Source organism: Hippopotamus amphibius, chromosome 6 (genome assembly GCF_030028045.1).
Source record: "Hippopotamus amphibius kiboko isolate mHipAmp2 chromosome 6, mHipAmp2.hap2, whole genome shotgun sequence".
Lineage (NCBI taxonomy): Eukaryota > Metazoa > Chordata > Mammalia > Artiodactyla > Hippopotamidae > Hippopotamus > Hippopotamus amphibius.
The window spans coordinates 82,012,388-82,025,326 of record NC_080191.1 but is presented as its reverse complement, the minus strand read 5'-3'; the positions used below and the strand labels follow the sequence as shown (position 1 = coordinate 82,025,326).

General features: G+C 49.3%; 1 protein-coding gene across 1 annotated transcript in view; it reads left to right on the top strand.

Annotated features, from left to right (window-relative positions):
- Positions 1-3,393: 3,393 nt before the first annotated feature.
- Positions 3,394-12,939, top strand: part of KCNQ5 (potassium voltage-gated channel subfamily Q member 5) — a 535,817-nt gene continuing 526,271 nt past the window's right edge. The window contains exon 1 of the mRNA XM_057738358.1: positions 3,394-3,785. Coding sequence (XP_057594341.1) covers positions 3,394-3,785 — 392 coding nt within the window. The remainder of the gene's footprint in view (positions 3,786-12,939) is intronic.

Below are 12,939 nucleotides of genomic sequence, written 5' to 3'. Positions count from 1 at the left end.
TACCACTCTGGTTGACCCAGCAACTCACAGTGGGTCAAAATGCATCCACATCTCTCAAAAGCAGCACTTCCACCCATCGCGAGCTGATCAGAACCATGACCATGGCTTGATGGGAGGTGTGTTGAGGTGGTAGGGCTGTAGCAAAGGGGTAACTGGACAGGGGGGTACACAGAGAAGAAGGAGAGAGGGAGAGTCATGGGGTCACCGACATTCTGTGAAATCAGTTCTGCCTTAAAAGTCTTCCCTGGGCATCTCTAGCTCTTGTACAGAATTTTTCATATTACTATTTTAGAGTACCCTTCAGATGAAAAATGTAATTGGATATAAAGCACACTGAAGTAAAATATTTCTAGTAACTATTTTCAGTGGAAACCATCTCCAGGTAGACTTCAGAAAATAGAAGTTTCCATGGTCATACATTTCAGGCAGGCATCTTACACTGAGTTGAAAGCACTCCCATGTCCAAAGCATGGGGAGTGGAAATCACCTCACATGCTCTACACTAGAAATAAACATTTGCTTTGAAAAAGGCAGGCATCTTTTACCTTTATACCTCTCTATAATGCTCTAATGTAATTATTATGGTCATAATAAACACTACTATATTGTTTTACTCTTTGTGCTTGTGATATTAGATTTTAATATTTCAACAAAAAGAATGAAAGGCAGTTTCCTAGCAACATCTGTACTGAAAGGCACAACGACAGAAAAAGCTTTATCACAACACTCTGTTTTCCCCAGAGTTAATTTTTGCCTTTTGAGGGAAGCTAGCTGGTAGTGAAGAAGCCAGTTCCACACAGAGAATTCTGGGTGAGAGGCCCTTAAGCCTCACATGGCCTTTCCTTCTGAGCAGCGCAGGCCAGGGCGGGTGTTAGGGTTTGTGGCTAAATCCCCTTTTCCGAAGGTAGAAGGCAGAGACACTGAAATACAACCATGTGTTCTTTTGTGCATATTCTGTTAAAGATGGGGAACTAGCGCTCCGGGGAAGGGATACTAAACCGGAGACGAGGTTGCTGGGTTCCTAGTAACCCGCATACCAATCACCTGTGAACCCTTGGTCTGGTCCCCCCGGGGTGCTTCTAACTGGAGGTTACTCTACAAGAGCCAATCCCAAAGGTCCTTCCCAGCTCTAAACTGCTGCTGATCACCACCTTTGACGTTATTTTAAAGTTTCACTTATTTGTTTAATCAACATCACTGCTTCACTAATACCACTGCGGCACCCCCATCACTCAGCATCACTGGGAAATCAGGCAACTGGCTCTTTTCCGAGAAACGTGTCCCGCCTTCCCGAACGTTCCTGCCTGCACGCTGGCTTGACCACCCAGCCCGAAGGGACCTGACCTTCATAGTGGGGCCGGGCAAAGTCTGCAAGAAGGAAAACCGCGTGGTCAGGAGGAAATGGTTTTCGTTCTCCTGCCTGCAGAAAAGCCAAGATTTTTCATGTTTAAAGCGTGCACACGAGTCCTTTTAAACCTCTAGATCTTTCACCCAGAAAGTCCCCGCGCAGAAACTCAGGGGGGAGTCTAAATATAGTGACGGCCAACTCCCCGCCCTCTGCCGGGTCCCCGCGGCTCTGGGACTGGAGGGCTCGCTGCGGGGCGCGCTCTGCACCGGCCTGAACATCGGGGCACCGGGCCGTCCCCCTCGCCCCTCCACGAGCGCGCGTGGGGAGTGAATTGAGGGACGGGAGAGCGGCTCCGGGGGCTGGTGCTCGGCAGTCACGTGGCGCCGCCGCCAGCTGCACCGAGCGCCGCGGGGAAGTGCCCGCCGCCGCCAGGCGTGGGGACAAGGAGGGAGAGAAGCGGGGGCCCGCCGGCGGCCTAGAGGGCTGCGCTGACCTCCCAGCGATGGCAATAAAAAGCAAGAGCAAAGCGTGGAAGTGCAGCGGCTGCCGCAGGCAGACAGGCGCTGCTGCGGGTGTGCGCACGGAGTGGAGCCCGCAGAGCATCTCTCTCCGAGGGGCGGGGACAGCTGACATCGGACTCGCGCCTCGGCTTTAGGCTTCTGGAAGGAAGAGGCACTTGGACGCACTACCTTGGAACCATCTGCTCTGGCTTTGCGGTGGAACCTCAGCTATTCCTTCAGTTTAACTTGTGATCCTTTCCTTCCTATTTGGGGGAGGGGAAGGGGTTCCACTCTGTTGGAAGAAGTTCCCAAGCCCGACTTCCTTTAGGCTTCCGCAGCTAACTGCGAAGTTGAGCGGCTTATGTTTTTTAACTCAGTCTCACAGGAGGCCAGAGGCGCAGCTGGGGGCCCCGCGGCCTCCCTCCTCCCCGGAGACTGGGGGCTTGGGGCCGCCGCCCTAGTGTCGGAGGCGGCTGGAGACCCAGCTCCTCATTCCTCTCACCGCGTAAGTGGTGGCAGACGCGGGTGGGGCGGGGACCCCGCCTGGCCGGTGTCCTGGGCTCTCCATCCTTGAGCATTTTCCCCCAGACTCTGAGGCCGCCGCCGCCACTGCCGAGACTTCGCCGTTTTATGACTTTCTCGGACTTAAAGGAACATTTCTTGACGGAGGGACCCGGTTTGTCCTCCCCTGCTTCGCGCGGCTGTCACGCGCAACCCCCAGGCCACTCGTTCACTGCGGAGCAGCCACTTTGGAGTTTCGACGCCCTCCCCACACTCCCCGCCCCCCCCCCCCCCCCCCCCCCGGGCTGGGAAGGCTATCCAGCTAAGCTGTCTGATGCTGGGATGGAAAGCCACAGCCCGCCAGCCGGAGTGAGCGGCGGGAAGATGCCCCGTGCCCGCCTCGCCGGCTCGGCAGCCGTGTCCTGCGGGTCTGCACCCTGAACGCGGGGATCAGAGCGCCCCCGCCCGGAGCTTCGGCCCGCGCGCCCGGGTACTGGCTGGTACCTGGAGGGCAGGGCCGGGCCGTTCCCGCGCACACCCCTCGCGGAAGGACGGCCGCACCAGCCCGCGCAGCGGCGTAGCGGCGGGAGGGAACCGCGCCTGCCTCTCGCGTTCCTCCTCTGGGCGCGAGGCGGGCTTGCCCCTTCAGGACACCTCCAAAGCCCCGGTCCCCTCCGGCGTGGGGAGCTCGGGGCCAGGCGTGCGCGCGAGAGGGCTCCCGCTCCAGCCCCGGGGGCGCTTCGCCAGGAGGGAGTATCCGCCGCGGGAACGGAGGGGGCCAGAGAAGCCCGCTTGGAGTGACGCCCCCGACACGTCCGGATTTCGCATTCAAAGCTGAAGGCTGCTCGACCCCCGGACCTCTCAGCCTCCTCTGCGCGCCCTCTGCGCGCCCCCTGCGTCCCCGCTGCTCCTCCGATCTCCGCGCGCAGGTCGCCGGCAGCCGGCCGCCCCGTCGGCCGCCACTGCCTCCTCGAAAGCGGCCGGAGCGCATGAGGCCGCGGCGCCCGCCGGTGGCGCCCCCCTCGTGGTGCCCGCGGTGATGCCATGCCCCGCCAGCACGCGGGCGGAGAGGAGGGCGGCGCCGCCGGTCTCTGGGTGAGGAGCAGCGCGGCGGCGGCGGGCGGGGGGCGCGCGGGCGGCGGCATGAAGGATGTGGAGTCCGGCCGGGCCAGGGCGCTGCTGAACTCGGCGGCCGCCGGGGGCGACGGGCTGCTGCTGCTGGGCCCCCGCGCGGCGGCGCTGGGCGGCGGCAGCGGCGGCCTGCGGGAGAGCCGGCGGGGCAAGCAGGGCGCCCGGATGAGCCTGCTGGGGAAGCCGCTCTCCTACAGCAGCGGCCAGAGCTGCCGGCGCAACGTCAAGTACCGGCGGCTGCAGAACTACCTGTACAACGTGCTGGAGAGACCCCGCGGCTGGGCGTTCGTCTACCACGCTTTCGTGTGAGTACCCGCGCCCCTCTGCGCGCCCCCCACCACCGCGGCGGCGGGGCCCTCCTGCCTGGTCCCCCGGGACGCCCGGCGCCCACGCCCTGGCTGGGCGCGCGTACACACACACACACATACACACGCGCGCACACACGCGCGCGCGCGCACGTGGTGGCTTTTATTTCTCTGCACGTGTTTAAGGTCTTCCTCCTGGAGCCTTCCACCTCGCTGAGCCCCACCTCTGCCGCTTCTGCGGACCGAGCCCTTCCCCCCGCCCGCCCCCGGCGCACCCGGTGAGGGGCCGGGCCGCTCTGGGCGCCCTCGGGGAGAGCCAGGCAGGCGCGGGACTCTGGCTGCGCGGATAATTGGGAGCGATTAGGTCCAGAGATCTGTCCACTCCAACCAACCGAAGGGGGCGCCCGGAAGCTGGGAAAGGCTCAGGGAGGCGGTGCGCCCGCGTGAGGCTCGGGAGAGTGTGTTGGATAGGTTAAGAGGTGATGGCGGGGTAGACGCGGCGGGGAGAGGGGAGGCGCAGGCCCGGGTCCTGGTACCCGGGGTGGAGCTGGGGAGCCTGCCGCTCGGGGGGACAGCAGCTAGGTTTCCAGCGCTCCCGGAAACACGCCTCGCCGCCACCTCAACCGCCACTAACGGAAAGTCTGTCAGTGCACGTAGTCCTTCCTGCTACAGCGGTGGCCGAGGTCCGGAGGAGACAAGCAGGGCCGGGCGAGGGGATGCTTGCTCTGGTGCAGTGGCGGAAGCAGGCGGGGAGCCCCGCGTGCAGGGGCGCGGGCCCAGGTGCAGGGCAGGCGCGCCGCCCGGGATGGGATCAGGCAGTGGGCGAAGTTGGCAGTGGTGGCTCGGAGTCAGAGCGTGTGTGTTAAGTAAGGCTTCACCATCTAGCATAGAATGCTTAATGAGAAAATGATTGGAAGCAAATGTTTATTTTTCCCTTAGGCATTTGAAACCTTTCAGTGGCTTTAAAGTTTACTACTGTTTTTCCCACAACGTCCATTCATTCAGTCTTCTGTTAGAGTTAGGTTTATGTGGACGTTTTAACGTCGTTTTTATGCCGTTACACCCTCATCTTTTTTTCTTCTTTTTCTCCTCTTTTTTTTAGTTCCCCTTTTCTGCTTCTTTAAGTTAAAATGAAATAGAAAGAAGGCAGCAGCCGTAGGAGGACAGTACAGAAATTTGCAGGCACTCACTGACAGGTTCCTTGTTTCCTAGTAAAAAAGGTTTGAACACATGAATTAAGCGTCTTTTAGAAATGAGGCATGTCCTCCAAACATAGCACTCAGAAACACTTTTTGAAATAACACAGGCGAAGAGGCTGGTTTTGTGAATAGGTGACCCTGGAATTTGACCACGTAGTAGTCAGGAAATTGGTGGAGTCTACGATCTGTGGGGCTCTGGTGTCTGGAAAATTTTACGGTTCCAGATTGATGTGAACATGTAGCATGAGGTGGAATATTCCAGCCAACTTTCCATTTTACAATCTACACAAGGAGGACGTTGTGTAGCATCACTGTTACATCAAAAGGTATACTGTGTGTGAGATTCAGGTCGCCGTAGAAGTGGTTACTGCATTAAATGCTAGACTTAGAGAAATACTACTGATGCTTTTCCTGTTAATCCCCTCTGAGTTGATATATAATTAATTCTATTACCTAATGAACCTGATAGATTATTTTGACCTGTCAGGATCCACTAAAACATTTAGCAATACAATCTGTGCTCAATTTGACGGCAAAGTATATACTGAATGTAAAAAATTCTTCTGTTACAGGAATTTGCTCAGAACATTCATAGCTTTGATTTTATAGTATGATGCTATTTAGTGGCCTTTAATTTTTGGTAATTTATGTATTGTATATTCAGAAAGTGTTAGAGACAACCTTGGTTGGTGCTCCTGCTTTGTATCTCCTGTGTTGCCCTTGAACATGAGTGAGGACTTCTTGTAATGCAACATTTACTTTTCCATATGTTGGGGTTTAACAGGTTTTTCTGACCTTACAGAATCTTAAACTTTTGACAAATGATTTTTCAAGAGCTTCAAGTTTACATAATTCTCTACTCACCAGGCTCTATTGATCAATCTGTGTCTTTAGCTGTAGATACAAAATAGTGTACTTGTGAATACCATGTGCTGCTGTGAAGATTTGCGTTACTAATTTCTAGAGTCTGAAACCATAATGCCTGAGCGATCGGGTAGGGGTGCTAGACTCACATTAGCACAAAGGTCAAACCATTTCTGGGAAGCTCTGCACAACTACAGCTGACCCAGGGGGACAGGCCATCTTTGGAAGTTGCTGCTCATGATTTTAAATAAGCTTTAGAATGGCTGGAGTTTACACATTAAAGTAATAAAGGAAAGTTACTTTGAGCTATAAGTCTAACGAGACCATTAATAATAAAAAATATATATATAAGAAAGCAATTTCTAAAGAAGTGTAACTAACTAATTCCTTGCCAGCCTGGGAATCCCCAAATCTTACTTTAATAACAGTTTTTGTAGCACATTAAGGTTCTTGCCAAGAACAAGTGCACTGTGATTAATGAGGTACTTCAAGGATGGATTTACTTGGTCAACCCGTGTTTTCATTGCCAAGAAGCAAGAAAAGTATGTTTAAATTTACGTTCCTGGTAAAGAAACATTTCTGTTAACTGTGCAAAAACCATGATTATAATGGTATTTTAATGGTATAAAATGTAGTTTCAAGTGTATATATCCCAGTCTACTGGTGAGATGGCTGGTAAGAACAAGAGATGACCTGCTCCAAATACTTTCTTCCACTCTTTATAAATCGGTGGAGATTAAGAGAGTCTGTTCTCTTACTGTTCTTTAGATTTACCAGGCAGCCATGTTTCCTGGTTTCCTGTTTTAGCTGCCCTTTAGTTTAATAGAGGAGCTATTCAAATATGAGGTGACATATATCTTTGAATGTTGTTTGTCCATTTTTAATCCATCATCTATTTGGGGAAAGTTTAGAGTAAATGGTGGTAATAGAGAGACACAGTGGTGACTCCATCTATGAATTTGCACTCATGGGGCAAACGTGGTTCTGAGAGACAGCAAAGGAAACAGCGTGCAGACACATGTAACTCATCACTTTGTCCTGTGTGTCTTTGCCTGGCATAATACCATGGATTGGAATGTATAGATATTTTAAACTAGAAGTCATCCAGTCGCCCAGGTGAGGAACCTGGCAGTCATCCTTGACGCCTTCCTTTTTCTCAGACTCGCTCCCGCTGTCCACCCGACTGATCACTGAAGTCCGTGTGTTCAGCCTGTATGTATTTTTCAAATCCATTCCCTTCTCTCCTTTGCTACCGCTACTCTCCCTGTTTCTCCATATACCCCCATTGGATTATTTGTAATATTCTCCAGCTTCTGTTATCAGCCTTCCAGCTCTTTGCTCTGACACCATAGTGTTTTTCCTAAAATGCAAATCTTATCTTATTATACCCTTGCCTAGAATCTTTGCATGACCCTTCACCATCTACTCCTCCATTCATTCGTCAGTCCACCTGCAAACATGTGAGTGTCCACGTGTGCTAATTCCCAAATTAATAAGGTGAAGTCCTCCACTCTCAAGAAAGGAAAAGATTTCAGCAGGGGATGAGTACACACCTATGAACGAGAGTGAAACGCAGCTATTATAGAGGTGAGTACAGAGTCACATGGGAAAAGAAGAGGAAGAGGAGCTGAGGGCAGAAAGGTCGGCACAGGCTTCAGAGAGGTAGTGAGGTGTGAGCTGAGTTTTGACAAATAACTAGTTATTTTTCGGGTGTAAAAGCAAGGAGGGGATGAGCGATCTTGATGGAGAAAATAACCTAGGTAAAGACGTGGAATGGGAATCAACATGGTATTCTGGGTACTGGTGGGTATTTGCAGAATGAGGATGACCTCAGAAAAAGAGAGTAAAGCAAAGGCACACGTGCCTGACCTTGGTTGGCTTCAGATGCCGGCCATGGAATCTAGTCTTTAACCTGTAGCTGGTACCGATCACTGAATGGTGATAATCAGAGGAATGACGTCATGAGATACGAATTTGGGGAAGATGTGTCTTTCCTTGGTTCTGTAAATGGATCAAAGGGTGCCAGATAGAGCCAGTGTGGCCTGTGAGGAGATGACAGCAACTGTCCAAGTTTTCCACTCATTGTTTTATTCTTTCACCCATAAATTCATACCACAATGTTTGTCAACTGGTGTCTACTTTGTGCCATGGACTGTTATAGAAAGGTGAGAGTTGATTGCCTATGGATTCAGCTTCACCTAGAAGTTGGCATACTATCGAACTAGAGTTGACTGTAACCATGGGGACAAAAAGGAGGGATTTAATTGGAGAACAGTTAAGTATGTAGAATTCAGATTATTTTCACTAGTCTGATGTGTGCTGTGAAAAGGGTGACTCCGAGCTGGGTGATTTGGGGAGCTGAAATACCATTCAGTAATATACAGGACAAACCATGAGGGGCATGCTTTCAGGGGATATAATGAGTTCAGACTTGCACTTGTTGAGTTGGAGATGTTTGTAGGACATTTGGGGGAGATGGTAAGTGGTAAACTCACAGTAGTGAACCAGGTACATGCGGTCTCTTTGCATCGGGTCTTGGATCAGTAGCCAGAACCATTTCTGGCATGAAGAGAGCAGTCAATGAAATATGTTTGAAGTGATGACTGCCTTTGCAAATCTAGTGCAGAATCTAGATGTCTTGATTAGATATTCAGATTTGGAAGCCACCAGCAGTCTTGTACTGGTGAAGCAGTGAGGAGGACAAGTGAGTTAGCCCAGAGATGCAGAGTGGAATGAGGATGTGGTGGAGGACAGAGTGGGGACACCACCAGCAACCAGTGGATGGAAGGGTAAGAGCCCCTAGAAAGACCTGGGAAAACTCAACAGCGACCAAAGTGCCACAAGGAAAAAGCCAGGAGACCTTCTCTTCATAAAAGCAAAGGCGGGAAGATGTGTAAAGGAAGGAGACGTGGTCAGTGTTTCTGGTGCTGCAGAAAGAACTAGAAGAGGTGTGCAGGATTTCATTGGTTGGGGATGAAGGCAGTCCCTGATGACCTTTGCTGAAGCAGCTGCAGTGGAATGGTGTCATGACCGGGATTTAAGCGGCTTGAGGACGGCTGAGAGCTCAGAAAGTGGGCACAGGAGTGTAGGTTAACTCTGGATTCCTTGGACCGGCTCACAAGACCCCTCATGATGTGGCCTCTGCCATCTGTCCTGTCGCATCTCTAATACACTCCTGAGCCCCAGCCTTGCTGAGCTGCCCCATCCTGTCTGCTGCTGAACACAGTGTTTGCTCTTGCTGTTCTCTGGGGCTGTTCCCACCCCTTGCATTCCGGCTGCACAACTCCTACTGTTTCTTCAAAACACAGTTCAAGGATCGCCTCCTCTTGGGCACTTCTCCTGCTGCTGGGATCACTTAGGTGCCCCTCATGTCAGGTTCCAAGGTCCCCGGGAAGGTCATTACCATGGTGCTTGCCCCACCATGTGGTCCTTGTGAGCTGCTTGGTCTGTCTCCCAAGAGAAGGTGAACTTTCCATACAGAAAATCTATTTATCTCTGAATTCCAAGCACCTAGCTAGGTGCCCTGTATCTAGTAGACCCTCTATAAATACTTGCTTCATGAGTAAGTAAATCATTTTCCTTGGAAGCTTTCCATAGAGGGGTTGCAAAGTGAAACAAAGCTGAAGGAGTTACCAAGTCTTTTTGATTTCCTTAGAAGTAAGATACCACTGATGGTTCATTTAGCGGAGAAAGGTATGGGTCCAGAAGCAGGAGATCTTTGCTTTGCTTCCAGCTTTCCCGCTCATTCGCTTTGTGACTTGGAATAAGTTACTTCCTCCTTTTGGGTTTCTAGATCTTATCTGTGAAACGGGCACAGCGGTGTTGATGACACAGCCACGGTGGTAGAGCCTATTGTGGAGAGTCTGAAATGTAATCAGATGCGGAAGGAGTGTTTGTAATTAGTGATCGCTTCATCATTTCCCTTCCTCATCTCCGAGCTGCAGGGCCCCCTCCTAATTGGTCGCATTAACTCCTAGCTGCTGGTGAGGTCTGTGGGCCACACAGTAGCCAAGGGGAGTCTTTCTAAGGAGTTCAACAGCACATCGCTCCCCTTTGGGAGGGAGAATCTGTTGATCACCCTTCTCTACCCAGTTTCTTAAGAGCAGGGGCTCTCTGTCTGGTTCTCTACTAGATCCCCAGCACCCAGAGCAGTGTCTGGCATGTAGGAGATGCTCCACGTGTACAGACTGATTCACTTACCAATACCCCACATCCCCCCAAATACACTGCTGGTTCCTGGTGGAAGATGGAATTTGAATCTCTTGGCCACTCCCTCTGTCAGGACTCAGACCTGATGAACGACTTTATTATTTACATATATATTCTGTTCAGAGTTAAGTCTCTGTCTGTAGAAGGTGATGTTTGCATTTTCTTTTCACTCCTGCATTCCTTAAAAACCACTGATTTCCCTTAAGTACAGAGAGGCCTTATACAAGTTCTACTGCTTTATGCTCTGCTAATCTAGTCACATAAAATGCTCCATATAAAATGCCCAAATCAATCTGTTTTCAGAAATGGAAACAATGCAGTAGTATTTGAGGGTCGTATTAAAATTAGAAATGCTAAAGGTGTTACAATCTTAGTATTGGGAACATTTTGGCCTAAGAGAAATAAAACAGAAGAAAATAATATTTCAAAATGGTATGAAGTCTTGATACAAGAACCACTATAAACAAGGACAGTAGCCAGCAGTCTTTTGATAATTGCTTGCAAAGAAGAGGTGCCAGTTTAATTTTTAATTGCAAATGGCTATTTTGGCAGGTGAGAGCGCCAGCAGGCCGAGTTTTCGCCCAGCCCACTGCTGTGAAAACTGCTTGAAGCCCAATTGCTGGGCCGCCACAGCTTCTAGTTGTGTTGAATGATGGGTAGATGTTTTCATTGCAATTTCTTTTTCCCTCAACCATTTCAAGGATGCTATTTGAAGTTTTATTTGGTTTCAACCTGGGAGACAGGTTGGCCACATAACTACATTTTTTCATAATTTTTAAAATTCTTCAGTGGCTCTCAGAGTCTTAGGTGACCCTTGTGATCCTTTGTTATCAGCTTGTCTAAATAGTGAGTTTCTGAAATGTTATTGAAGTCATCTATTTATAAACTTAAAAATTCTGGGGGCTTTTTCCATTTTATCTATAGATGTATATAGATGTATACATATGTACATCTATGTATATCTCTATATATATGCACATATGTGTTCCATACTGTATCCTAGCAGATAACTTGTTAGTGCAAATATTTACATTTACCTTATTTTTGCTCCTCGAAAAGTAAATAAGACATTTAAATAAAATGCAGTGGAAAATAAAAAGATCATATGGAGTTTATATCATGATTTGAAAGATATTTAACTGTGTATGAAGAGACACCCTGTTTACACAGTTAGTCATAGTGTTCGTTGCTTCCATTTATAGTACCTGTGAGGTAATTCTAGAAGCTGTATTCGTTCTTCAGTCAGTGGCAGGATGATCTTTTATAATTATCATATTATAATTTCTCTTTTCTTTTTTTTAAACAGTCAGTTCAGATGAATACTTAGCAGTCATCGTGTGTACCACTCAATGTGCTAGATGCTGGTGGTTCACAAAAGGGGAACGATGTGGACCTTGACCTCAAGGAAAGGGGGACATGATGAGATTTGGATTTGGTTATCAACTTTACTGATTTCATGACTATGAGCATGTTGCTTCCAATACCATCGACTTAATCTGTAAAACAGAAATAATAGCATTACATCAATGTAGTACAATATGTTATATGTATGTGATATATATGCATATAGTCACAGTTAGCACAGGGGCCATTATTATTTTTTTTTATTTATTTTTTTTGGGGGGTACACCAGGTTCAATCATCTGTTTTTATACACATATCCCCGTATTCCCTCCCTTCCTTGACTCGCAGGGGCCATTATTGAAACAGGAGAGAAATACAGAGGTAATGTCATGGAGGGCTGGACTACTCTGTCAAGGTCCAGGATGCTCTCCTGTAGGTGATGGGCAGTTTTTGAGGTCGGTGGGGTTAGGCAGGTGGTGATGTCATTGAATTTCCATTTTAGATCATCTACACTGCCAGCTCTAGGAATGATGGCCTGAAGGGGACAAATGAGGTGGGAGATCCAGTTTGAAACTGTTGTTCCAACTGAGACAAGATCCACTGGATGGGAGCAGTGGTAGCAGAGATGGAGAAGAAAATATGGCAATAGAGTTGAAATGTATTAAAGAAGGAGTCCGTGTGGAAGGTGAAGAAGAGGGATGGATTTGTTATTTCCAGGTTCCTGGTTTGTGGTTGGCTACATAGCGGGGCCATTAAATGCGATTGTGAATACAGGAGGGACAACAGGCTGCAGGGAAAGTTGGGGGTGGTAAATGCGTTCAGTTTTAGAGATGCTAAGCTTTCAGTGAGTGTGGGACTCCTCAATATATACGTTTGTTGGCTGCAGATGAGGATTTAAAAGACACGGGGGTAAAGAGAGCAGGTAAAATCACAAGGAGAGCATGTAAAAGAGAGAGGATGGAAACCTGGGGAATACTGACACGTAAGGGTGAACAGAGAAAAGGGGGAATAAAACAGAATAGACAGCGAGTTGGAAGGAAACACCCGACAAAAGGATGGTTAGGTGGTCGTGGAAACCAAGGGAATTGAGAGGGTTTCAAGAAATAGTCCGCTATGAAATGTGGTCAGTAGTCTGGCAAGATAAAGACCAAGGAGTTACCCCTGGATCTGATGGCAGCGTGGGAGCTGTCAGTGAAGGAAGTGCTTAGGGCAGAAGCCAGAATGCTGTTTGCTGGGAAGTGAATCGGAAGTGACAAGACGCGTCGGCGGGAATATAAGAGAGACTGGACTCTAGCTTGAAGAAAACACAAGACTAAGATGGAGAGCACGAGAGGGGAAGTTATAAGAAAGAAGATTGTTTACCATCAGCAGTAGTCATTGTAATTATTGATTATGTGCTGGACATTGTTCTAAATGCTTTACACATGTTCACTCTTTTAATCTCAGAATAGCCACAAGAGGTGCTGTTAGGATCATCATCTCCTTTGAACAGACCAGGATGCTGAGGGAGAGGGTCAGTGACCTGCCCATGGTCATCC